The sequence below is a fragment of the Megalopta genalis genome, chromosome 2 (assembly GCF_051020955.1).
Source record: "Megalopta genalis isolate 19385.01 chromosome 2, iyMegGena1_principal, whole genome shotgun sequence".
NCBI lineage: Eukaryota > Metazoa > Arthropoda > Insecta > Hymenoptera > Halictidae > Megalopta > Megalopta genalis.
Genome location: NC_135014.1, coordinates 2,714,501 through 2,742,278, shown reverse-complemented (window position 1 = coordinate 2,742,278; position 27,778 = coordinate 2,714,501). Strand labels below are relative to the sequence as shown.

The window sequence follows — 27,778 nt, the reverse complement described above, 5'->3', positions numbered from 1 at the left end:
TTCTCTCCCTTTTTCTTTCTCTCTCTTTCTTTCTCTCTTTTTCTCTGGATTTCTTTCCCTTTCCCTCTATTTCTTTTTCTCTTTCTCTTCTTCTTTCTCCCTCTCTCTCTCTCGCTTTCTCTCTCTTTCTTTTTCGCTTTCTCTCTCTCTCCCTCTCTCTCTCTTCCTCTTTCTCTCTACTTTTTTTCTCTTTCTCTCAAGAAACTTTGCCGCAGATATACAGGGATCAGATAGCACATTTAAAAAGAGAAAGAGAGAGAAAGAGCGACAGAAAGAGAGAGATAAAGAGAAAGGGAAATGGAGAGGTAAAGAGAAAGAGAGAGATAAAGAGAATGAGAAAAAGCGAGAGAAACAGAAAGAGAGAGAGAGAGAATAACCTCTCCCTTTCTCTGGCTCTCTTTCTTATCCTCTTTCGATTTCTCTTTTTCTCAAGAAACTTTGCCGCAGATATACACGGACCAGATAGCACATTTAAAAAGAGAAAGAGAGAGAGAAAGAGCGAGAAAAAGAGAAAGAGAAAGAGAAAGAGAGAGAGAGATACAAAGAAAGATAGAGATAAAGAGGACGAGAAAAAGCGAGCTCCCTTTCTCTTTCTCTCTTTCTTCCTTTCTCTCTCTTTTTCCCTCTCTCTCTCTCTCTCTCTCTCCCCCCTCTTTGCCTTTTTAAACGTGCTACCCGGCCAGTGTATATCTACGGCAAAGTTTCGAGTAATTGAACGACCTCATTCTTCGGCTTTTATCGCTAAAGACGCGGCCAGACGGGAAACGAAGGCACAAAGAATACGCCGCGAGGATAGCAACTCCTTAAAAACATTTTTCAACGAGCTGTCGTTCCCGCGATAGAACTCTCCTCCTTGTTTGACAGAACGATGCCGGAACGAGACTACCGGCTTACAGGCGGCCGACGTTAATGTTAATCGTTAGCCGAGAACTGTGCTCGAGACTCTCATAGAATTCTTTCGCCGTAAAGCCGTAATTCCTGGCTTCGTTCTGTCGAAAGACAAACTGGCGAAGTTTCGAGCTCCCTGGACGAGTGGACGAATCCGGCGACGGTTTCTTCCGATCGGTATTATTTTTATTTCCCGCAAAGGGAGAGAGAGAGAGAGAGAGAGAGAGAGAGAGAGAGAGAGAGAGAGAAAGAGAGAGAGAGAAAGGGAAAGAGAGAGAGAGAGAAAGGGAGAAAGAGAGAAACAGAAAGGGAGCTCGCTTTTTCTCGTTCTCTTTATCTCTATCTTTCTCTTTATCTTTCTCTTTTTCTCGCCCTTTCTCTCTCTCTTTCTCTTTTTAAATGTGCTATCTGGTCCGTGTAAATCTGCGGCAAAGTTTCTTGAGAGAAAGAGAAATAGAGAGAGAGAGAAAGAGAAAGAAATCGAGAGAGGAAGAGAAAGAGAGACAGAGAAAGGGTGAGGATTTTCTCTCTTTCTCTTTCTCACGCTTTTTTTCATTCTCTTTACCTCTCTATTTCTCTTTATCTCTCTCTTCCTGTCGCTCTTTCTCTTTTGTTGCCGATATCTTGAGAGAGAAAGGGAGAGAGAGAGATTCATCGCAAATATCGTCGCATCGCGATCTTCCTCTTCTTGGTGTACACTTCCTTTTCATCGCTCGCGTTTTCTTCTTTCGTATCTCTTATTGTATCCTCTCTTTTATCGTATCATCTCTTTTCTTTATCTTTTCTTCGCTGCTAAACAAAACTTTCGCTGTTCAAACGACATTTCTTAAGGACTCGAAAGTGAATTTCAAAGTTTCTCTCGCCGATAGAAATTTTCCCGTAACGCTATTGCATTTTAAAGATGCATTTTATGCATTTTATACGAAATGCATTTTATGCACTTTATGCATATTTATGACAAAGACCAGTGGCTGACGTAGAAGATTACGAAGACTTAAGAAGCATTTAATAAATTTATTACGTCGTTATTTTCAACATATCCAAATTATTGAAATAAACGATTTATCTTTATTCAACTTCTGTTTTTTATAAACGTGTTTGAAAATTTCTATTTCTAAATTTCTATCAAGATTAGTATTATTAATTAAAATGATTATTATTATTATCATCATTAATATATATATTATGTTAATATAATATTATTATTGTTGTCAAACAGTGTCCAAAGTGCACTCCGGATTTTATGCATCCATGTCAAAAAAAAAAAAAATAAGGAACAACAGAAACATGGATTTTTCTTACGAAAATCCTCGAGCTGAAATCTGTCGCACGATTCGTCCACCGTGTATTATAAATTCAATGCGATAATTTATTTCGTATGTGCATATTATACTATGTACGTGATCGGGCAAAAAAGCGCCGCCGAAAGAGGATGAATAATTCGTGCACGTTTAAATCGATTTGCGCGTATCGCTGAATATTTCTTCGGCGCGCATAATCCCGGCGAATTTATCGTTTCAATTTTCGCGGTAGCCGGAACAATTCGCGTTCGCGTTCGCGCGTGCTGAAACATTTTTTACGCGTTTCCTCCGCGTTAATTTGTTTCGTTCGATGTATGTAGTAATGTCTCCCTAACTGACGCTCAGATTTGTCCAGAAAAATGGACAATTATGGAGAAGGAGATACGAATATTCGAGCCTTGCGGCTCGCTTTTTACAGCTACCGATTATCAAAAATTATCAAAATGAGACTCAAAGCTCGAATAATCATATCTCCTCCTCCCAAATCGTCCATTTTTTGTGCGCAATCTGAGCGCTAATTAGGAAGAAATTACTATAAAATCTGAGCGTTGATTAGGGAGAATTTGCTATAAAATCTGAGCGCCAATTAGGGAGAATTTAATGTATACAGTAATGTCTCCCTTACTGTCGCTTAGATTGTCCACTAAAATGGACAATTTTGGAGAAGGAGATACGATTATTCGAGTCTTGCGGCTCGCTTTTTACAGCTACCGATTATCAAAAATTATCAAAACGATACTCAAGGCACGAACAATCGTATCTCCTCCTCCCAAATTGTCCATTTTTTGTGCGCAATCCGAGCGCTAATTAGGGAGAAATTACTCTAAAATCTGAGCGTCGATTAGGGAGAATTTGCTATAAAATCTGAGCGCCAATTAGGGAGAATTTACTGTATACAGTAATGTCTCCCTCACTGACGCTCAGATTGTCCACTAAAATGGACAATTTTGGGAAAGGAGATACGATTATTCGAGTCTTGCGCCTCGTTTTTATTTTATTGTTAAGAAACGATAATTATAAAAACGAGGCGCAAGATTCAAATTAATCGCATCTCCTCCTCCCAAATTGTCCATTTTCGTGGACAATCGGAGCGTCAATTAGAGAGACATTATACTGTACGTATCTATCGCCCTACATTTCCCTCTGCGTTCTTGCTTCTTTTTTTTTCTTTCTCTCGCACGAAGGTAATTTCGCCTCTCTCGCCCCTCTTGTTTGGAATTCAACGTTTCCCGCGGCAGCTCGAATCGCGAAAGTTAATAAATAAATTTCACCGAGGACCCCGCTCAGCCCGCTCAGCAACGCTGAACTGAATTTCGTTTAAAACGTCGAGCACGCAAAATTATACGTATAAGAGCTAATTGACCTCTTACAGAACCGTACGGATTAAATCACTTGATAAATGTGTAGTTGGTTAGTATTTCATTTTCAATGAACTCATTAATTACAGTCGTCGGATGTGAATGGACCAAGGAGGTCGCGGAAAGGTGTAAACCGACTCGTAAACCGAACTTTGATTCGCGCATTGAAAGCGCGGGCGATAAACGGCGGATTAAACCGTGTTTCATGCTTCGGCCGTCGCGCCCAAAAGCCTGAAAAGTTTCCTAAAAAGAAAATTTAACATTTGATTCGATGGAATTAACACTAAAATTACGGAGCTCTGAAAGTAAACTTTTCAAGCTGCGTTGCTTCGTATTCACGAAAACACTATTTATTCAGAACTCTCACCACTTATTATCATTTTCTATGGAAGAGTTTTTATTATAATATTTATTATATTATATTATATTATATTATATTATATTATATTATATTATATTATATTATATTATATTATATTATATTATATTATATTATATTATATTATATTATATTATATTATATTATATTATATTATATTATATTATATTTTATTATATTATATTATATTATATTATATTATATTAATTTATATTTCAACATATTTCTGTTGACCAGCTCCTAATCAAATTAGGAATATAGAATGGATCAGGGCAAAAATGAATGTTCATATTTGAGAAAATAATAATAATAATAATAATAATAATAATAATAATAATAATAAAAGAATAATTTCTCTCTATCTCGACGAAAGAAACTTTAAAATTGAGTCCTTAAGAAACGTCGTTTGAATATCGAAAATTGCATTTAGCAGCGGAAACTTCCGATGGTTGCTAACAGGGCACAGTAATGGGCCCCTCTAACCTCTAACGCGTCGGTACGCGTTTCTCAAGAGTTAACGCGACCACGATGTAGGGGCACACGGTCCCGTGGGAAGAAGAAGACGAAAAAGAACCTGTTTTCTCCGAAGCGGCCTGCAGCCCCGAAGGTACCTGTTCGCTTTAATTCCACCGCGGCGAGAGACCTGCTTCTCCGCGCCTCTATACCTGCCAGGACCCGCGTCCTTTTCGTTTGTCTCTCGTCGGGTCCTCTCTCCCCGGTTCTCTCCCATGGCTCGGGACACCGGGACAGCCCATCGAAAGTGCCGAGGATGATTAATCATCGACCGGGATGGCCGCGAGCCATCGCCCCTCTCTCTCTCTCTCTCCCGCTTGCTCTCTCTCTCGCTTGCTCTCTCTCGCTTGCTTGCTCTCTCTCGCTCTCTCTCTCGCTCTCTCTGTCTTTCGCTCTCTGTCTCGCATGCTCTGTCTCTCGCTCGCTCTCTCTCTCTCTCGCTCTCTCTGTCTTTCGCTCTCTGTCTCGCATGCTCTGTCTCTCGCTCGCTCTCTCTCTCTCGCTCTCTCTGTCTTTCGCTCTCTGTCTCGCATGCTCTGTCTCTCGCTCGCTCTCTCTCTCTCTCGCTCTCTCCGTCTCTCGCTCTCTCTCTCTCTCTCGCTCCATCTCTCTCTCTCTCGCTCTCTCCGTCTCTCGCTCTCTCTCTCTCGCTCCATCTCTCTCTCGCTCGCTCTCTCTCTCGCTCGCTTTGTCTCTCGCTTGCTCTCTTTCTCTCTCGCGCTCTCCCTATCTCTCTCTCTCTCTCTCTCTCTCTCTCTCTATCTCACTATCTCGCTCGCTTGCTCTCTTTCTCTCTCGCTCTCTCCCTATCTCTCTCTCTCTATCTCCCTATCTCTCTCCTTCTCTCTCTACATAGGGTGTCCCAAAATTATGGCATTTCCGAGAAATGAGAGATTCCTGACGTGATTCGAAGCAACTTTCTCTTTTACAAAAATTTTCTCCGAGGCATTGTTAACGAATTATTCACAAAAAACACTGACCAATGAGAGACGAGTTCGCTCGGCGCTAGGCGACCGGGCCAATGAGTAGGGCCGAGCTCCATGCGCTCGTTGGCTCGGCCGCCGCGCGCCAGCCGAGCTCGCCTCTCATTGGTCACTGTTTTTCGTTAATAACTCGTAAACGAAGCCGCGGATTGCAATTTCGCTAAGGAAAAAGTTACTTCTAATGATCTCAGGAACCTCTCATTTCCCGGAAGTGCCATAATTTTGGGATACCCTGTGTATATATCTCCCTCTTTCTCCCTTCTCTGCCTGGAAAAAGCTAAGTCGAAGCCGAAATTCGACAAACTATTAATACAAATTAGTTAATACTATAACTACAAATTCGGACCGACTATTAATCGCTCATGGGGTGGGAACCCTGAAAAACCATGGGTCTCCTATAGTCAGCGGCTAACAATCTGAACGGCAATACGTCTACAGCGATTTTTCACTTTGATGCCCTGGGACTGTCGTTCGAACGAACGGTTTTTTATTCATACTGGGAATCAGACGTTTAACGCAAAACGATTGAGTCGATCGAGAACGTAAGGACACGAACGGCTTCGTTAAAATGACGAATTAAACGTTAAACTCGATCGGTCGAATTAAATGTTAATCGATGCGCCAGGCCGTGAATGTCTTCATTAAAATTATGAATCTGAAGTTGAGAGCCTGATCGATCGAATTAAAAGTTAATCGATGTTACGCCAGGACGCGAGTGTCTTTATTAAAATTACGGATCGAAAGTTGAACTCGATTGATCAAATTAAAAGTTAATCGATGTTACGCCGGGACGCGAGTGTCTTTATTAAAATTGCGAATCTAAAGGAGTTCGACTTAGACGATCCTATTAAGCGTATGAATTAATTAATACGTAAGTACACGAATGATTTGATGAAATTGATAAATCCAAAGAAATCGACGCAGAGGATTACGCGAAGAGAGTTAATCGATACGTTAATGTTTTAATTAATGTTTCCATTAAAACGATAAATCCGGGGATCGACACGAACGATTACGCGAACAGTTAATTAATCTGTAAGAGAATTAACGTTTCCAGTGAAATGATAAATTGGCATGTAATAATAATTAATCGGCATGTAAGAACGCAAACGTCTTCATTAAAATTGTAAATTCAAGCTTCGACTTGAACGATTCAATTACTTATTCGACTACTAATATTCGACTAATTCGACTTACTAATTCGACTTACTTACCGAACGGAGCCGTTCGATAATCAAGAAAAACAGGCGTCTCTCTAAAAAAAAGTAAGCTAAATTTGATCTCAAAGGTTTCCGCTCAAAAGTACAAAATTAAGCCGACGGCGATACATGTAAAACGGCGTCGCTGAAATTAACGAGCCGGAATTAAGATGATTAAAATCGAACGCGCGACCGCAACAAACCCGAAGACTCGGAGCGTCTGCGACAGAACGGCGAGTCCGTAATCCGATTGAAACGCTTTAATTAAAATCTGCCCGGCGGAGGGAAGCCGCGAACACGTGGCTAATTAAACGAAATTCACCACGGTCCCCCGAAAAGATTTCGCGAAAATCGCGACCCGGTAACCGAACCGAATCGAACAGAATTTCGCCGGGTTATTTTTGGAAAATTCCGTGCTTTTTTTTTATTCCCCGTTCGGCGGAGACTTCGGGCCGCGGAAGTTTCGCGATCGGCCGATCCGAGGTCCGCCGCGATCCGGTCGAGCGCGCCGCGCTCGAAATTCGGCTAATTTTTCCGCGGAGAAAATGCTTCGGCCGGTCGAGCCGCACTCGAATTTTTCGCGCGCGGAAAATTTTTCATTCCGATCGGCACAACTGTGCTTCAATTAACTCGGCAAGTACGTGCATATATATTTGTATATATGTACACATATACATACATGTACGTACATATATATGTATAGGGAGTCGGCCGGCTGGTTGCTCGTCGAGCGCGGATGGAACGTAAACAATTTTTACCGGGAGTTCGCGCCACTTAAAACTGCGAGCCCGGCTGGGAAGTAAACAATACATCGTTCTCGAATAAAGACCGCTTCGTATCGCTTTCAGGCTCGAACGGGCTTCGATTGGCCGGGCGCAATTGAAAGTGTTCAGCCCTCATCCCCCTGCCCCCTCCCTTCTACTCCTGCCCCGCAATCGGGTTTCATGAATCGCGATGCATTTGCCGCCGCAGAATGGGCCACTAAACTTTTCCCTCATTGTGATAAACGACTCTCCGCCGTTTCACCCTCTCCGCCCTCACCCCCGCCGTTCCGCCGTTGTTACCCAGTCTCTCTCTCTCTCTCTCTCTCTCTCTCTCAAAGTTTCGGCTTTGTTTCACCCCCTGCTTTTCATCCCCTGTCCTCCGGCCGGGGTCTCTCTCTTTCACTTCCATTGATCTTTAGATCCTCGACTTGTTAACAGCCGGGGTCGCTTCTTCGCCTCTGTCCCCGCGCTTTTATTTTTCTTCGGGCTTTTTGATCTCCCCAGAACCGCCGCCGCGCTTCGGCTTGTCCTCTGATTATCTTTAGTCACTCGCCGGACGCTTACAGTCGCTCCGACACTCGCCTTCTTCTCCGCGTCGTGTTCACCCTTCGCTCTGGTTTGTCTCTGCTCTGCCTCCCTCCGCTCTCCGCGCCCCGTTTGCTCGCCGACTCGCGGATATTAGCTTTCCCAGAAAGTCTTCGGCTCGCGTTTCCGTCTTCCGCCCGTCTCGATCCGCCATTTGCATCCGAAATTATTGCGCGAGCGGCGCGCGACGAGATCGACGGAGGCCGGTCCTCGCGCAGTTCCCGGTTCTTGTGTAACTTGAACACTGAGAGAGAGAGAGAGAGAGAGAGAGAGAGAGAGAGAGAGAGAGAGGCTAATTGTACCGTTTTGTTGTATTTAATTACGATCTCTTCCGCTCCGGACAACTTTGATCGTTCGCGAACCGTCTGCAGAATTGCGCCAATTCGCGTTCGGGTGCAGCCTGTTTGTGTGTGTACTTTCAAGACGGCGGAGTGGGCACTCGGAGAGCAAATCCTCTCTAATTGACGCTCGGATTGGTACGCAAAAATGGATGATTTGGGAAGAGCAGATACGATTATTCGAGCCTTGTTATAACTGGAAAAACTGTGGGAACGAGCCGCGAGGCTGGAATAATCGAATCTCCGTTACTGAGATTGACGACATTTGAGCAGCTGTAACTTCGTCGAAAGTTATTATAAAATTGTGACCCTTACTTGAAATTGAAGCTTGAAATCTCTAGTTTGCGACAGCATATTCTCATTTTTAATAACACGCATCCCCGTGGCCGTAGTATCCTAAATCCGAGGGCATGTTCGCGATACCGAGTGCAGGCACATTTATCGTTCAAAGTGCTGTGATTTCGCGAGAAAAAGTCGCAGCAACTTCATTCGGCCCTCGAATCAAAGAGAAAAGTCCAATCTTTGCGATCTCGTGAACGGCGTGCTCGAATAAAATTTTTTCAAGACGATAGAGAGCATTAAACTCTGCACTTTTCGGGTGTCCAACGCGTGCACCAACGCGTCCTCAGATTTAGGATACAGTCATGGAGATGAATTTGATTGAAAATTAGAATACGTTGTCGTAAAGTAGAGATTTCAAGCTATAATTTAAAGAAAGAGTCATGATTTTACGATAGCTTTTAGGGGAGTTACGGTTGTCGAAGAATCGGCAATTTTTCGGCGAATAAATAGCGATGCTTGGACTTTGCTGTCGAGCGAAACTTGCCACCGAATTCCAGTGAACCGGTGGCATTCACGGCGAATACAGCAATTTCTCCGGGATTCGCCGAACTTCAGTATTCTCGGATTCGCGCTGTGACTTTCTCGCTACGCCGATGTCAAGGTACAACGGAGTCGGTGAACGCGTGTGCCGTGGCTGCTTCAACTCGAATTCCCGTAAAACACTTCATAATACAATGACATAAATTTTCTTAATTTCAACATTTCAAAACTGATCTATTTTTTAACATATTGCCGACAGTTTACTGATTAAAATGAGACCAAACACGATACAGTTTGGACAAATATTTCTGATTACTCAAGATAAATAAATACATAAATAATAACGTTGTAATCGAATAAACATGTACTAAAGTATACCGTGTTTGGTCTCATTTTAATTGCAACAATCTCGCCGATATGTTAAACAATCTTTCATGTACAAAGGATTAGAAACAAAAAAGTTGTGTCGTCGTTGTTTATTCTAGCATTACAATTCTATTCATAGTAATGTACATCGGCATGCTGATCGCTGCCTTTCCAGGTAGTTTCTCTCTCTCTCTCTCTCTCTCTCTCTCTCTCTCCCAAGATATCAGCAACAATAAAGGCGAGCCGCGAGGCTCGAAAAATCGTGCCATAATATTCTCGGATCCGCGTGTTTCGATTCAAACTAAAAACATTTCTGGGAGATATTATTGTACATCGGCGAGCGATCGGAAAGAGGAAGCTGCGGGAATAAAGAAAATCAACGGCGTCGGCGGTTCGGCTTCGTGAAACGCGCTTTTCAACAACGGCCACCAGTCCGACTGGTTTCACGAATATGGGACACGAGGGAACGGCCGGTTCCGCGGTCCACGGTACGCAGATATATACATATACATATACATATATATATGTATGTATATATAGTATATATGTACACGCGGCGGTGTCGGGTTTGTCGTAGGGAACGGACGTGTTCGTTTTTTAAAACGCGCCGATTAGAAAACCAGTACGCCCCGTTCCGCGGAGAAACCGCTCGGCACCGGGACAGCCGCTAATCTGGACGAGTTGTCCGCCTGTTAGATGGAAAACTCAGATAGAGTGCTCTCCGCGCGCGCAAGCTCTCCCGGTCCGCCTCGATCCGCCTCGATCCGCCTCGATCCGCGCGCCGCCGAGACTCGGCTAGCGCCGCGAGACAACGCGCAGATCGTTATCGGGCCCCGATCGCTATCGGACCGATCTCGTCGGCGAGGTGTCGCTGGAAATTGAATTCGAGAGGCTGCGGGACCGCGCTTCGATGTACTGCTGTTCGCGCTCTCTCTCTCGCGCTCTCTCTTATACGCGCTCTCTCTACTGCGCGCTCTCTCTCTCTCGCGCGCGCTCTCTCTTCTACGCACTCTCTCTCTCCTGCGCGCTCTGTCTCTCGCGCTCTCTCTCTTCTACGCGCTCTCTCTCTCTCTCTCGTGCTCTCTCTCTCTTCTACGCGCTCTCTCTCTCTCTCTCGCGCGCGCTCTCTCTTATACGCACTCTCTCTCTCTCGCGCGCGCTCTCTCTTATACGCACTCTCTCTCTCCTGCGCGCTCTGTCTCTCGCGCTCTCTCTCTTCTACGCGCGCTGTCTCTCTCTTCTCTCTCTCTCGTGCTCTCTCTCTTCTACGCGCTCTCTCTCTCGCGCGCGCTCTCTCTTATACGCGCTCTCTCTCCTGCGCGCTCTGTCTCTCGCAATCTCTCTCACGCTCTCTTTTCTACGCTCTCTCTCTCTCTCTCTCTCTCTCTCTCTCTCTCTCTGTTCGAATTTATCTCGAATTTTCTGAATCGTCGAGCACGCGTCCGCTTGACGCGTCGTCGTCGCAACGACGCAACGTCGCTCGTTAAACGGCGCGCGACGAGTCGCCGACGACTTCGTGCTCTTCGTCGCCGGAATTTTTGCTCTTGTTGCCGGAAACGGTGACCGTTTCGCGGACTCATTCAGCTGATTTTTGTTGGAGCGACGATTCTTTCGGGGACAGGCGAAAGGTTAAAGGGGGCGGGGGGCGAATTTTTAAATTATTGCGTAGATAATAGGCACTGGAGTAAATGCTCTCTCTCTGTCTCTGATTTTTCTTCAGCTTGCGAACAAAGATGGACGATTTGGGAAGAGGAGATGCGATTATTCGAAGCTTAAGCCTTGTTGTTATGATTGTTAACAATCGACGAATATAAAAGTGAGCCGCGAGGTTCGAATAATCGTATATCCACTTTTCAAATTGTCCATTTTTGTTTGCAAGCTGAAGGTAAATTAGGCAGAATTTACTGTATGTGTGAGAGAAGTTTTATTTTTTATCGATTTGGAGCATTTGCTATGTATTTATAGTGGTTTTATAGTTTAATAAAAAAGAAAAAAGCTATGGTTATATAGTTATATAGTTATATAGTTATATATTATAGTTATATAGTTATATATTATAGTTATATATTATAGTTATATAGTTATATAGTTATATATTATAGTTATATAGTTATATAGTTATATATTATAGTTATATAGTTATATATTATAGTTATATATTATAGTTATATATTATAGTTATATAGTTATTTAGTTATATAGTTATATAGTTATATAGTTATATATTATAGTTATATAGTTATATAGTTATATATTATAGTTATATAGTTATATAGTTATATAGTTATATAGTTATACAGTTATAGAGTTATACAGTTATACAGTAGTTATACAGTAGTTATACAGTAGTTATACAGTTATACAGTTATACAGTTATATAGTTATATAGTTTTCTATGGGAGACGACGAAGAACATTTTGCAATCAATTTCGCACCTGTTCGTTAACGAAACCTTCTTTCACTAACGAAAAATGTCCAGTAAAAGTCCAGTAAATTAGCATAAAAATAGCCACAATACCTTATGTAAACAATAATCGTTAAAACATCGCGAAAACGAGAAAACAAAATTCACGAAAGTACGAAACTTATAATCGTGCAACAAAAGTTTCGCGCGAAGCGGAAGAAAGAAACAAAGGGAACTCTGACTCGAACGAGGTTCCCGATCGTGCGGCGGCCGGTCAAAGTCAAGGTTCGAGCTTCGATTCTGGTCGAATGAGCCGCAGGATCCCTCGCGAGCGGTGTTAAAACCGGTGACCGAAAATATCCGCTCGATCGTGGCCACGGAAGAGCGAAGAAGAGAGGAGAGAGAAAGGGCGAAGGGGGGAAGAGAAAAGGGATGAGCCCGGCACGGTGTAAGAACGCGGAAAGGGGTCGAAGATGAATGAAAATGGCCGATCGTGAACGGTGAATGGCGTCCGAAGAGAAGGGAGACAAGGGAGACAAGGGAGACAAGGGAGACCGGTGCAGCACGCTGATTTTCGCGTGGACGATCGTAAATCCGTGGGCTCGGACGAGGGCTGATTAGGGTGGATGTAGCAATTGTGATCGGTGCACCCGTTTCTAGTTGTATTATTAATGTATTATTAATCATATTGTGGCTATATCGCGTGGCTCGTATTATCTACAGTTCCCAGTAATCGATAGAATTTTGAATAAATATTAAATATATTGTTTCTAGCGGATACGCACAGTTAATGGAAAAGCCATATTTTTGGTCTAAACTACGTGTTTTTCTTAGACTAAATAAATATTTAAAAAATATTATTATTAAATATATTAAATATATAAATAAATATTTATAAAAAATATTTCTTAGAATAAAACCCAAAGGTAATCTTAAAAATAAAAAAAAAGAAGAAAATGCAACGCAAATAAGATTGATCGCAAAAAGGATAAAACATGAGAAAGCAGAAGAAATGCAGAGAAACGAATTAGAAGAAATACTAAACTTTTTAAATTTCGACTTAAATTCAAGCTTTTTAAATTCCGACTTAAATTTAAGCTTTTTAAATTTCGACTTAAATTTAAGCTTTTTAAATGTACATTTAAATGTAAGCTTTTTAAATGTACATTTAAATTTGAGCTTCTTAAATTTAGATTTAAGTTTGTTTCATTTACAGAAAATTATTGGTAATTCTCTTGTCGAGAGACGATTTCTAAAATCCAGCGACTATAATAACTAGACTGCGGATTCGATGTATTTATAATAAAAATGAGCAGATCGAATTTAAGCTTTTTAAATTTACATTTAAATTTGAGCATCTTAAATTTAGATTTAAGTTTGTTTCATTTACAAAAAATTATTGGTAATTCTCTCGTCGACAGACGGTTTTTTAAAATCCAGCGACTATAATAATTAGACTGCGAATTTGACGTATTTATAATAAAAATTAGCAGATCAAATTGAAGACGGTGAAAACGTTCAAAGAATTGAATGATACCTATCATTGCAATACGTTTCCACTTATTCGAATCATTAAGAGAGGAAATAAACGTTTGTCGAGTTCTTGCATCGTGCAATCGATGCGGACAACTTGTGTTTTGCGTAAAGATCCGCGATCTAATAATAATAATAATAACAACAACATCGAACGAAGAGAGAATCGACGAGGATACAAAAAAAGAGTGCAAAACGGGGCACGATAATTACGAATTACCAGAGACACGAACGTTGACGGACGCTGAAGGAAGCAACGCCCCTGCGTTCTGTTTCTTTTTTCTCTCCAACGGAATAAAACGGCAGAAGGAAAGCATAAACAAAAAGGCAGAGGAAGAAGAAGAAGAAGAAGAAGGCGGGCGAAGGCGGAGGAGAGCGCGCGCGCTTGTTCTTTTCAGTTCGGGGCGGCGCTTTCAGTGCGCGGAATAAAAAGCTGCGAAAAGCTGCGAGAAAAAAAAATAGGCCGAGCTGGTGCTTTTCTTCGTTTGCAATGCTTCGCGTCGACGCTTCTAGAGGGAAAACAAGGCAGGAAGTGGCGCCGGTTTCTTGTCTTCCTGCTTTCCTTCGAGCGGCGGCCCGCCGCCGACTTGCTTGCTCTCTTTTCTGGCCACCTGGAGAGAGCACCGTGAGCGCGCTCCTCGAGTGTCCATTGTCGTGCCGTTAATCCAAGGACACGGGGTGACAACCTGCGAGGAAACCGGGCGGTTCTTCTCCGGCGTGGAACCAGCTGACTGACAGCTGCGCCCTGCAATGTCGCTCCGCGACGCTAAATCGACAGGTGTTTCGCCCGATGTCGAGAGATCGTGGCTTTTGGCTAACTCGGAGACGAAACGTTGACGAGCACCCATGGCCCTGTGCCATTTCAATTCGACGTAGGAGACGTATATCATTTCGTTGTTCTATTGCGCCATTGCTTCTGAATTACCGTGAGAACGTTATTCTGTCATTTCGTTATTTTATTATTTTATAATTATGTAATTTTATTGTTCTATCATTCCATCATTCCATCATTCCATCATTCCATCATTCCATCATTCCATCATTTCATTATTCTATCATTCCATAATTCTATAATTCCATCATTCTATCATTCCATCATTCCATCATACCATCATTCCATAATTCCATCATTCCATCATTCCATCATTCCATAATTCTATCATCCCTTAATTCCTTCATTCCTTCTTTCCATAATTCCATTGTTCCATAATTTTATCATTGCACCATTCCATCATTCCATCATTCCTTAATTCTATCACTACACCATTTCATCATTCCATCATTCTATCATTCCATTATTCTATCATTGCGCCATTCCATTATTCCATTATTGCATTATTTCAAAATATGTAGTGATTCCGACTCGGACATGATGGAATGATGGAATGGTGCAATTATAGAATAATTCAATGATAGAATGATGGAATGATGGAATGGTGCAATGATAAAATTATGGAATGATGGAATGGTGCAATGATAAAATTATGGAACGATGGAATGATGCAATGATAAAATTATGGAATGATGGAATTATGGAAAGAAGGAATGAAGGAATGAAGGAATGAAGGAATGATGGAACGATGGGATGAAGGAATGATGGAATGATGGAATAAAGGAATGATGGAATTATGGAATGACGGAATGAATGATGGAATTATATATATATATATATATATATATATATATATATATATATATATATATATATCTTTAATTAGAAGGTTAAAAAAGCTTTATCATTTCCAATTGTACCTCGTCTTGCTTCCTCAGCCTTCTTCCAACCGATCAACACGCGTAAACGTAAAAAAGCAAAAGAATACAAAAAACCATAAAAGTATCGATTTTTGCGACGTCGAAAAATAAGATTCAAGTTTCCGGCCGCAAAAATGGTAAAATTTGTCCGCCATGCGTCGCCGCGAGAATTTGACCTGGGAACGGGGTGAATTTACGTAGCGACCCCCGCGCGACCGTTTCGGGTCGCGCGCCGCTTTCAGCCCCGTCCCCTCGGCCGGCGAAATAATTCATTTAGAAAACGAGGGCCCCGGCCGAATTTGCGACACGCTGTTTGCGCTGGCTCGCGGAACGCGCGACAACCCTTTTATCGCGCGCGCGGAGTTCGTTTGCCCGGCGAGGGCCGTGCCACGAATCGCAAACATCCGTGGACGGGAATTTTTCGGGGAATAACACGTTCGACCGGCGCCGGTTTTCCACGGTGCAACACCGTCACGGCGAAAGGGGGACACGACGGCCGAAAGGGGGGTGGGGTGCGGCAGAGGAGGGCGGGCAGACGGTGTTTTCCTCGTTAAACGTTTTCCCGCGTTTAATCTGTTGCGTTATGGGGAAAACACGGATGGACCGGTCTCGCTGATGAATTTAAATAGGCGCGTCAGACACGGGGAGAGAGTGAGAGAGAGAAAGAGAGAGAGAGAGAGAGTGTGAGAGCGAGGGAGACAGAGCGAGGGAGAGAGTGAGAGAGAGAGAAGGCGAGAGAGAGAAAGCGCGAGAGAAAAAGTGAGAGAGAGAGCGAGAGAGAGTAAGCGAGAGAGAGTAAGCGAGAGAGAGAGTAAGTGAGAGAGAGTAAGCGAGAGAGTGAGAGCGAGAGGAGAGTAAGAAAGCGAGCGAGAGTGAGCGAGTGAAAAAGCGCGCGAGAGAGAGAACGCGCCTGAGAGAGAGAGAGAGAGAGGGAACAAGAGAGAGAACGAGAGCGAGAGAGAGAGAGAACGCGCGCGCGCGAGAGATAGAGAGAGTGAGAGTGAGAGAGAGGGAAGGGGGATGTTTGCCGAATTTTAAACAATATTGCGTTTCCGCGGCGAGAGTTGGCCGACCGCGGAGAACCTTTTGCCGCTTTTGCATTGTGTATTACTGTTGATGCTCGTTATTTAGTTGATATTGATTGGTCACGCGAGACTTCCGCAGTAATTGTTCTCTTTTGGACCGGTATTATTGCAGCGGGGGCGCTGAATGAGCTTGCTGGGGAATTTGAAGGACTCGGCTGGTAGAAATGGGGCTTGATAAGGTTGTCGGAGCTTGGCGGAGCTGACAGACATTTTTTTAAGGGATGTCGCAGCTTTATTAAGCTGCTAGGAATATTCAAAGGAGTCTTAGAGCTCGACGAAACTGTGATAGTCCTTGATATTGATGTCGCAGCTGGAGTAGTCCTTGAAAATTATGTCGAAGCTTCATTAAGCTTCCAGGAACTTCCATTAAACTTCCCTTGAAGGGATATCGGAGCTTGATGAAGCTGTAGTAGTCCTTGAAATAGATGTTGGAGCTCGGCGGAGCTGACAGACAATTTTTTAAGGGATGTCGCAGCTTTATTTGAGCTGCTTGGAATATTCAAAGGAGTTTTAGAGCTTGACGAAGCTGTGAGTAGTCCTTGAAAGTGATATCGGAGAGCTTCATTAAGCTGTCGGGAATACTTAAAGGAGTTTCGTTAAGCTTCGAGGAACTCTTAAAAGGATATCAAAGCTTTATGAAGCTTTAGTAGTCCTTGAAAATGATGTCAGAGCTTGATGAAGCTGACAGAAATTTTGTAAGCGATGTCGCAGCTTTATCAAGCTGCTAAGAATATTTAAACGTGTCTTAGAGCTTGATGAAGCTGCTGTAGTCCTTGAAATTGATATCGGAGCTCGGCGAAGCTGTAGTAGTCCTCGAAAGTGATGTCGGAGAGCTTCATTAAGCTGTCGGGAATACTTAAAGGGACGATATCAGAGCTTCGTTAAGCTCCCAAGGAACTCTTAAAGGGATATCAGAGCTTGATGAAGCTTTAGTAGTCCTTGAAAATGATGTCAGAGCTTGATGAAGCTGACAGAAATTTTGTAAGGGATGCTGCAGCTTTATTAAGCTGCTAAGAAATATTTAAAAGTGTCTTAGAGCTTGATAAAGTTGCTGTAGTCCTTGAAATTGACGTCGGGGCTTGGCGAAGCAGGGGTAGTCCTCAAAACTGATGTCAGAGAGCTTCATTAAGCTCATTAAGCTTAAAGGGATGATATCAAAGCTTCGTTAAGCTTCCAGGAACTCTTAAAGGGATACCAGAGCTTGACAAACCTGTGCTAGAAAAATGTCTCGAAGATTAACGCGAAGCTGATAGAATTTTTTCAAGCCACGCCATAGCTTGACGAAGTTGTAGCAGCCCGTGGAAACGATGTCAGAGTTAGATAGAGCTTCCGGAGCTCCTGAAAACGATGTCAGACCGTGACAAAGCCATCGATCCTCGAGAAACCCTTTAGATCTTGATAAAACTATCAACAGAATCGATGGAGCTGCCACTGTCCTCGAATAGATTTTCAGAGGTTGACGTAGCTGTTGGAGCTCGACCATCTTAGCTTACCACAAAGCTCTTTCGAAGTCCTGCTTCCCAGCACCGCCGGCATCGCCGAATAAACACCTGCTTCGGGGTATCATCCTCTTTCCGTGCCGGGGTACAACATATCTCGGGCTTCGGACGGTCGAAATCAAAAGGCGATCGTGCACCTGCACCGAGCCCCGAAATCCCTACCAGCTAGAACTATAAACAGACCCGCGGAGGCGCATAAAAAAGTGTCTCGACGCCCAAAAATACATTTACGAGCCGGGGCCAACCGTAAAGCCGCCGCTCGCAGCCACCGTTCCCGCCGCGGCGTCCGAAGCCGAGGCGGTCACGGCATGGCAGGGAATATATCGGCCGTTCAAGGTCACCGATCCCCACCACGCGGTCGGCTCGGTTTCCAGCCAGTCGGCGGTCCCGGCTCGCGTGTTTCGTGGCAGGCCGGGCCGGGCCGGGCCGGGCCGGGCAGCACGGCACGGCAGGGCCCGGCAGCGGCGGCCGCCGCCGCGCCAGCAAACGGCTCGCGGAATACACATCGGTGTTTGCCTTTTACAGATGCCTCGTCCTCGAACGAAGCGGTGCACCTACAGCAGCGTCTGAGGAGCCTGAGCACGGAACTGGTGACCCTGAGGAACCGGCTGCACGTCAGCCAGCCGCCGAACAACAATTCAGGGCCGAACGGGGCGAACGGGGCCCCCCTGTCCAAGAGCCCGGAAAAGGGATGCGTGCCGTCGTCCCCCGCGCCCGCGGTCCCCCCGCGGACCACGCTGCCGCTCGCGGCCACGTTGCCGCACGGCCTGGGCCATCCTTCGGGGCACACGCTGACCGCATCGGCGATCGTTCATCCACACGTGAACCACGCCGCCGCGAACGCTCTCGGACACAACTCCAACGCAGCGAATAATTTAATATCCGGTCAGTATACGCGATCGCGTCGATCCACACGCGGGTCCACGAATATCTTGGCCGCCGTTAGCCACCCTGTAACGCGGCCCGCCGAGACGTCCACGAGCGACCGCTACGGCGATTTTTCGCCGCTATCGCGGCTGATCGTCGCGCTCGGCGGAGCCTCGGACACGCTTTTACGACGCCGCGGCGATGATCGCTGGAACCATTGAGTCTTGAACGCGGCTGGTGTATATTGTTTTTGTAATTAGTACTATTTTTATTGTACTGTTTATTGTAATACTATTTTTATAGTGCTATTTATTATAATACTATTATAATATATAGTACTATTACTGTAGTACTATTTGTTATAATAGTATTTTCATAGTGCTATTTATTATAATACTATTATAATATATAGTACTATTACGATAGTACTATTTATTATAGTAGTATTTTTATAGTGCTATTTATTATAATACTATTATAATATATAGTACTATTACTATAGTACTGTAGCATAATACTATTTTTATAGTACTATTTATTATAATACTATTATAATATATAGTACTATTACTATAGTACTGTAGCATAATACTATTTTTATAGTACTATTTATTATAATACTATTATAATATATAGTACTATTACTGTAGTACTATTTGTTATAATAGTATTTTTATAGTGCTATTTATTATAATACTATTATAATATATAGTACTATTACTATAGTACTATAGCATAATACTATTTTTATAGTACTATTTATTATAATACTATTATAATGTATAGTATTATTAGTATAATACTATAGTACTATTTATTATAATAGTATTTTTATAGTGCTATTTATTATAATACTATTATAATATATAGTACTATTACTGTAATACTATTTGTTATAATAGTATTTTTATAGTTCTATATATTATAATACTATTTTTATAGTACTATTTATTATAACACTATTTTCATAATGTTTTTGTATTTATTGTAATACTATTTTTATAATGCTATTTAGAGTTCGTATAAAAATATCTGACAAAAAGATTTTCACGATATCAGGGATTGTAAAAACAAGGAATTAGAAACCAGTCGTTTCGACCTGTTCGGTGGTTCCAGCGTTTATTTTGTTAACTAATTGCATCAATTCAGGTGTTTATTATTTATTTTTGAACATTTATTTCGTCCCGTTATCCTCGTCCCTTTCGAGTTCTATTTTCACGGCACAGTCAATTCGCCAACTTCATTTCTTACCCAGAATGATTCAGCACATTCTCCCGAATAGACCATAGTGTATTTTTTAAATGTAGTTCTTATTTTTCTGCGAAATCAGCTGTTTTCACTTGAGTCCTAAGTGCGACGTTGAGACGCGTAAAATATATTAGGTCGAACACCCTCGGAAAGAGTACAGTATCGCGATTCTAAGAATATTGCGCCATGATTCAATAAGGTTTCCGGAAGCCAATGATTAGCATGTTTCAATAAGGACTTCTGGGCGACTGTGGAAATATCGTGGATTCCGGAAAATGTCTGAAGCTAACCCTCGGGGAGACGGCCCGAAGAACCCATACGTTAGCGAGCGCTATCCAAGTTTGGCTAAGCAGCTTTAAACCTTTGAATGGAGAAGCCCGGGTTTAATAATGGGTTTAATAACTTAGGTTTTCAGAAGTTTCGACCGAACTCTCATTTGCTTGGCTGGCTCCGCAGGGTAATGAATCATGTGTTCGCAGTTTCAGGTGCACGGGAGCGTCTCTATTCAATTTTCAACCCTTGTCGATTTTTCGGATGAGCTTGATCTCTCTCTCTCTCTCTCTCTCTCTCTCTTTCTTTCTTTAGATCGTTTTAATATTTCTATGAAATAGAAACGTTCGCTTCAGTGGTACAGTTCAATGATGAAAGTAAATATGTAATATCTTTTGGTAAATCATATGAAAGTGGTGCACAATATTTGTATAGTATTAATAATTATTGATAGTATTAATAGTATTAATAGTATTAATAATTATTATGGTAACAATATTATTATATTATTTCCGGGAAATGAAAGGTTCCTGAGGTCATTTGAAGTAACTTTTTCCTTAGCGAAAATGTAATCCGCTGCTTTGTTTACGAGTTATTAACGAAAAAGTACTGACCAATGAGAGGCGAGGTCGGCTGGCGCGAGGCGGCTGAGCCAATGACCGGTCGACGCCCAGTTCCGCTGATTGGCTCAACCGCCTCGCGTCAGTATATCGACGCCTATTATTGGCCACCGTTTGTTCGTTAATAACTCGCAAACGAAGCTACGGATTGCATTTTCGCTAAGGAAAAAGTTATTTCGAATGATCTCAGGAACCTCTCGTTTCCCGGAAGTACCATAATTAAAGTACCAAAAATTTGCATTCTCTTGTTATTAATATTGAAGCACTGAAATAAATGTAGACACACAATAAAAACAGAAATTTAAATAAATTTTAATGTACCTTAACTCTCTTCCAAGAAATTATTGCAATCGAGAAATTTCTAATTGTTGTAACTTTCTAAATAATGGAGAAAATAGTCTTAATTTCTATAAATACCCATGATCCAATTATTTCCATTCTAAACGCACAAAATACGTAATTCGGTCATTGCAGTGTTGCGATTATTTTCATTCTCTCCTGAAATAATGGTAATTGGTAGACAGCGGATTTTATGCATTTGCGACAAAAATGAAAAAAAAATCAATTACAGAACGGTGGAAACATTTAAACCATTCAAAAACAATATCGCACCATTTCCAACGCAATATAATAATTTTAAAAAAAAGTAGAATGAATATCTACGCAGCTTTTCTGTGTATCGCAATTGATGCGAGTAATTTCTATTTTGCCAAAGAATTCGCAATCTAGCAATCAGTGACAATTAAGCGAAAGAAAGGACGCACTTTCCAATGCGATAGCAGCGATTGCCGCAACCACCGGCATCGATATCCCACCTGTAGGCTATGATCATCGCATCAGCTCTTTAACTCGGCCACTATCGTGCCCGATAGCCGCTCGGATATTGCTGTAACCACGTCGGCAAGGGTTTTAATCTCTCATTTGGTCCGATCACCGCGAATTAAACCGGCTCTGTCGGTACATAGTTGAAATAGGGCCGCGTGGACGTCCACTCGGATGTCGGACGTCCGTCCAGCAGCGATCGGGTTCGTTAATATTTAAGCGGAGCATAATATCGTGATTGCAGCGTTAACGTGCAATACGCTCTTCGATCGTAGAACCAGTCGCCACACTGAAATCTATCATCCTCTCTCCTTCTCTCTCTCTCTCTCTCTCTCTCTCTCTCTCTTTCTCGCTCCCTGCAACGAGGCTTGATATTTTAGATAATCATTAGTAACGAGCAAATCCTCCGCAAAGTCCATCGAAACTGTAAACGCGTCCACGGAGTAATTCATTAAAATTTTTATTAAAAATTTTATAAATTTTATAAACGCAGTGACACAATGTTGAAACGACATTAACATAACACGTTCCGTGCCGAGCAGTTTTTCTCGACTCTTCGCACTGGCCATTTGATATTACACTAAAACTTCATATATTACATGTCATTATTAATTGTCGTATATACAGGCTGTCCCAAAAATGTCTCGCAATCCGAGAGTGACGGGTTCCTCAAGTCATTCGAAGCAACTTTTTCTTTTACAAAAATTTTCTCCGAGGCACCGTTAACGAGTTATCAACGAGAAACAGTGACCAATGAGAGGCGAGCTTGGCTGGCGCGCGGCGACCGAGCCAATGAGCGGAACTGGGCTTCGCGCGCTGGTTGGCTGGGCCGCCCCGCGTCAGCCGTACTCGATTCTTATTGGTCACTGTTTTTCGTTGATAACTCGTTCACGGCGCCTCGGAGAACATTTTTGTAAAGGAAGAAGCTGCTTCAAATGATCCGAGGAACCCGACATTTCCGGATTGCGAGACATTTTTGGGACGCCCTGTATATAACAAGGAAACAAACTTATTATGACCCATTCTTGCGGTAGAAATTAATTCTCCAGTTCTAAATTTGTTGCAAACTATTTTTTCAGCGCGTTAAATAAACACGCAAGCATCTACCAACGGCGGTGAACGTGGCACGGAACGCGTTAAGTAACACTAGGAATATTAGTAAATAACATTTGGTAAACAACGCGTGATTCCATACGTTCGAAAAAAAAACGTCTCCGCGAGCGTAACCCGATATCCGTTCAGGCTACGCTCGCGCGTGCCGGGAGCCACTGTTTACTTCTGCGACCTTCGCTGTAACGGCTGGCAGCAGTTCTTTTTAACGAGAAGGTATAATTTTCATTCTTTAAAATGCGGTCAAAATTAACACCGTGTTCCGTTGTATTCGTAATCAAAAGATAAATTGAAAATTGAACATATTCGATTAGGCGTAACTCGAAAACTCTGTCGGAGCCATCAAAGTGTAATTTGGTACAATTTAAGTATGTAGAGACTAGGATAAACATATTTCTATCGGTTGTCGTTTAACATCGAAGAACGAAGCGCTTATAATCGACGATTTTCGTTTCATTCATTTTCAGACTGGCTACTTCGAAGCCAATGTAGTCCTGTTCAGGATGGACAATTGGTAGAAAAAACAGACATAATACGTTACATATCCCATATATGGCCAATTAACTTGGCAGATCGACCAATTTACTAATTAAATCGGTAAAAGTTTCCTCTGCTATAAGCATGTTTTTATGAAACGACTTTTCACTGCGTTTGCCGCGCTATTGTTCCACGGTGCGCGGCGCGGCACGAGAATGAAAATATTTGCGCGATGGCCGCCGAAAGCGGTTTACTCGACCGGTACGCTCCGTCTGATCTCGAATTCTTTCCGGTTAATCGAGTCGCTCGCCCCCGCAAAATAGGGAGATAGGGAGAACGAGAGAGAACGAGAGTGAGGACAAGAACGAGAGGGAAAGGGAACGAAAGAGGGAGAGAGAGAGAGAGAGAGAGAGAATGAGAGAACAAGAGGGGAAGAGAACGAAAGAACGATAGAGAGGGAGAGAGAGAGATAAAGCGTGCCTGAAAGAGAGAGAGAGAGAGAGCGAGAGAGAGTAAGAAAGCGAACGAGAGAGAGAGAATGAGTGAGAAAGCGAGAGAGAGAGAGAGAGCGAGAGAGAGCGAGAGAGGGAGAAGGCGGGGGAGAGAAAGCGAGAGAGATAGAAAGCGTGCGAAAGAGAGCGCGCGAGAGAGAGAGCGCGAGAGACAGCGCGCAAGAGACAGAGCACGCGAGAGAGAGAGAGCGCTAGAGAGAAAGAGCGCGCGCGCGAGAGAGAGAGCGCGAGAGACAGAGCGCGAGAGAAAAAGAGCGCGAGAGACAGTATGCGAGAGAGAAAGGGAGCGCGAGAGAGAGCGCGAGAGAGAGAGAACGAGTGAGAAAGCGAGAGAGAAAGGGAGCGGGAGAGAGAGCGCGAGAGACAGAGAGAACGAGTGAGAAAGCGAGAGCGAGAGAGGGAGAAGGCGGGAAAGAGAAAGCGAGAGAGATAGAACGCGCGAGAAAGAGAGAGAGTGAGAAAGCGCGCGCGGGAGAGAACGCGCCTGAGAGAGAGAGAACACGCCTGAGAGAGAGAGAGAGAGAGAGAGAGAGAGAGAACAAGTGAGAAAGCGAGAGCGAGAGAGAGAACGAGAGAGGGAGAAGGCGAGAGAGAGAGAAAGCGAGAGAGAGAGCGAGAGAGAATATGCGAGAGAGTGCGAGCGAGAGGAGAGTAAGAGAGCGAGAAAGAGAGAGATAGAGAATAACAGAGAAAATCACAAGCGGGTTACAGTTAACCGCGGCACCGTCGGATATATGCTCGTCCCTCCCCATTATCGCCGCGTCGCGTCGGCACTCTGTTTACCTTTTTCTCCCTTTCGTTCCGTGGCTTTACTGCCACGGATATTTCGGCGACGCTGGCCGTTGGCTTTCCTTTGACGACGAACGCCCGTCTTCGTCGCGAGCGTCGCTCCGATCCGGACATATTTGGGAAATACTTCTTCGCGTTCGAATATCGAGACAAGGGTTTATTCGAGGTCGTTCGTCGGGCAATCTCGTTTTTTAACCCTGTAATTTCATCCACGGCCACGCTCGCGTTCGATAGAATCTCTCCTCGTCTTTAATCATTTCTCTAATTTAACCTTGACAATTTTTGCATCTCGCATTTCCTCGACATTCATAGATTTCGATGACGGAACAATCAAATTCTCGTTCGATTTAGAAGAATCAATTCGTGCAAATACGTATATTGTCGCACCAAATAAAGCGTCCAATGATACCATGACTGCGCGAGACGTTAATTAATAATAATAATAAATGCAACAACAACCGAATAAGTTCTGCAATAATTGTTCCGTTATAAATTTCATGTAGTCTGTTCACGCTGTATTAAACTATGCAGATATATTATTATTATTATTATTATTATTATTATTATATTATATATTATAATAACATTTTATGTTATATTTATTATTATTGTAATATTATATATTACAATAACATTTTATGTTATATGTATTATTATTATAATATATATTACAATAACATTTTATGTTATATGTATTATTATTATTATAATATACATTATAATAACATTTTATGTTATATTTATTATTATTATAATATTATATATTACAATAACATTTTATGTTATATGTATTATTATTATTATAATATACATTACAATAACATTTTATGTTATATTTATTATTATTGTAATATTATATATTACAATAACATTTTATGTTATATGTATTATTATTATAATATTATATATTATGATAACATTTTATGTTATATTTATTATTATTACAATATTATATATTACAATAACATTTTATGTTATATGTATTATTATTATAATATTATACATTACAATAACATTTTATGTTATATGTATTATTGTTATAATATTATATATTATAATAACATTTTATGTTATATTTATTATTATTATAATATTATACATTACAATAACATTTTATGTTATATGTATTGTTATTATAATATTATATATTATAATAACATTTTATGTTATATTTATTATTATTAACATTTTATATAAATATATAAAATGAGAACGACGGAATCCGTGTCGATACAACTGATGCACAAAAGAAACAAAGTAACGACCGACATGAACGAACGTGAATGCAGCATGCTTTACCAGCGTCGCTTTCGATTCCGTCTTTTGTACAAACAATTTGCGCCTTAAATTCTGATTCTTTTCGTTCTGTCGTCGCGAGACTCCGGACTCGGCCGAGGTGCGTGGCAAACTGACCGGAGCGTGAACGCGATTTTCGCAGACTTGGACCCCCCGAAACGCCATAATGGGATCCCGGACGACAGTATAGTGTCCTGCGTGACGGCCTTAGGCTGTTTGCGATCGCCGCCGATCTCGAGCATCATCGCGGACGTGAAGAACGCGAAGAACAATCAGGGCCAGCATCGATGTCTCCCGAAGGGGACCACGGCCTCATCGGGGCCCGCGACCTCCACGACCTTGGACGACCTGATTCACCTGCCTGGCCCCCTGACGGAGGACGCGGTGCTCAAGTGTCTTCAGGCGCGGTTCTGCGCGAAGCAGTATCATGTGAGTGATTACTATACGCACGTTTTTATTGAATTTTCGACGGTCCTGCGCAGGCGTCGGGGCGACGGTCCCAATTGCCGAGGTTGTCCGGGATACTTTATTTTAACGATAATCACGATGGTACGACAGAGAATTATAAACAATAGAATATTGATGCAACATTTGGTATTATGTTGATGGAATAAAATCATTTAAATGCTTCATTAGTTTGCTGCAAATTCTACTCAAAAATTAGTATCTCAGAAATGAATTAGAGTATGAATTAGTATCTCATCATTATTATTAATTTAATAATGATGACGACGATAATAATAATAATAATTTTATTTATCAACTGGATAAACCGCCTGTTGAATTTATGTAGTAATTTTAAACAATTAGCTTACAATCGACCAAAGCTAAGTTTACACTGAAGATAGTGTAAATAACATTAGATTTTGTAAAGAAAGACTAAATAAAAGAAATAATATAATAATATAAAAAGAAAGAATATAGAAAAATAAAAGAAAGAATATAAATTATATATAATATTGTACTTTAATAATTTAATTCAAGTTGGACAGTGCATCTGAAAATTGATGTAGTATAAATATATTTAAAAAATCAACGAAAAATGAATTAGAAATATCTGGGACTTATCGCCTCTCATTGGTCACTGTTTTTCATTAATAATTGCATTTTCGCTAAGGAAAAAGTTACTTCGAATGACCTCGGGAATCACCTCTTCCCATGTGCTAACATAATTACGGAACACCGTATATAAAAACGAGCCGCAAGACTCGTACAATCGTACCTCATCTTCCCAAATTGTCCATTTTCGTTTCCAAGCTGACGGTCAATTAGGGAGAATTTGTATTTGGTAAACGAAGCGTGCCGAGTGCTGCCGAGCACTCTGCGGAGTATGTACATATTCCTAACGCGTTTAGGCGACTTTCGACGGGCCAAAGTGTTCATGCTCGAGCATAGTTTTGGATGGTCGGGATTCGTCGTTAATTTTTAATCGGCCGGTGAATTATTAATGCGCCCGACGCAGGTTTGGTTCATCAATGATTCGGGGCCGAAGTAGAACAGGATTGCTGACCAGTGTTCCGACTACAGGGTGTCCCAAAAATGTCTCGCAATCCGGAAATGGCGGGTTCCTCGGATCATTTGAAGCAACTTCTTCCTTTACAAAAATGTTCTCCGAGGCACCGTTAACGAGTTATTAGCGAAAAACAGTGACCAATAAGAATCGAGTACGGCTGACGCGAGGCGGCCCAGCCAACCAGCGCACGAAGCCCAGTTCCGCTCATTGGCTCGGTCGCCTCGCGCCAGCCGAGCTCACCTCTCATTGGTCACTGTTTTTCGGTAATAACTCGTTAACGGTGCCTCGGAGAACATTTTTGTAAAGGAAAAAGTTGCTTCGAATGACCTGAGGAACCCGCCACTTTCGGATTACGAGACATTTTTGGGACACTGTGTATTTTAACAGCGTATCTCTCGTTCACCGATGACGAATAATCGCGTATTTTGGAGAGGACACGACGATGCGATCGCGGAACGTGCTACACGTTCGTACGAAGAGAACTC

At 42.3% G+C, this 27,778-nt stretch overlaps 1 protein-coding gene across 2 annotated transcripts in view; it reads left to right on the top strand.

Annotated features, from left to right (window-relative positions):
- Positions 1-27,778, top strand: part of dachs (unconventional myosin-IXb-like dachs) — a 235,793-nt gene that overhangs the window by 174,454 nt on the left and 33,561 nt on the right. For both annotated transcript variants that reach the window (XM_033475818.2, XM_033475819.2), the window contains 2 exons: positions 18,295-18,654; positions 25,923-26,209. In XM_033475818.2, coding sequence (XP_033331709.1) covers positions 18,295-18,654; positions 25,923-26,209 — 647 coding nt within the window. The remainder of the gene's footprint in view (positions 1-18,294; positions 18,655-25,922; positions 26,210-27,778) is intronic.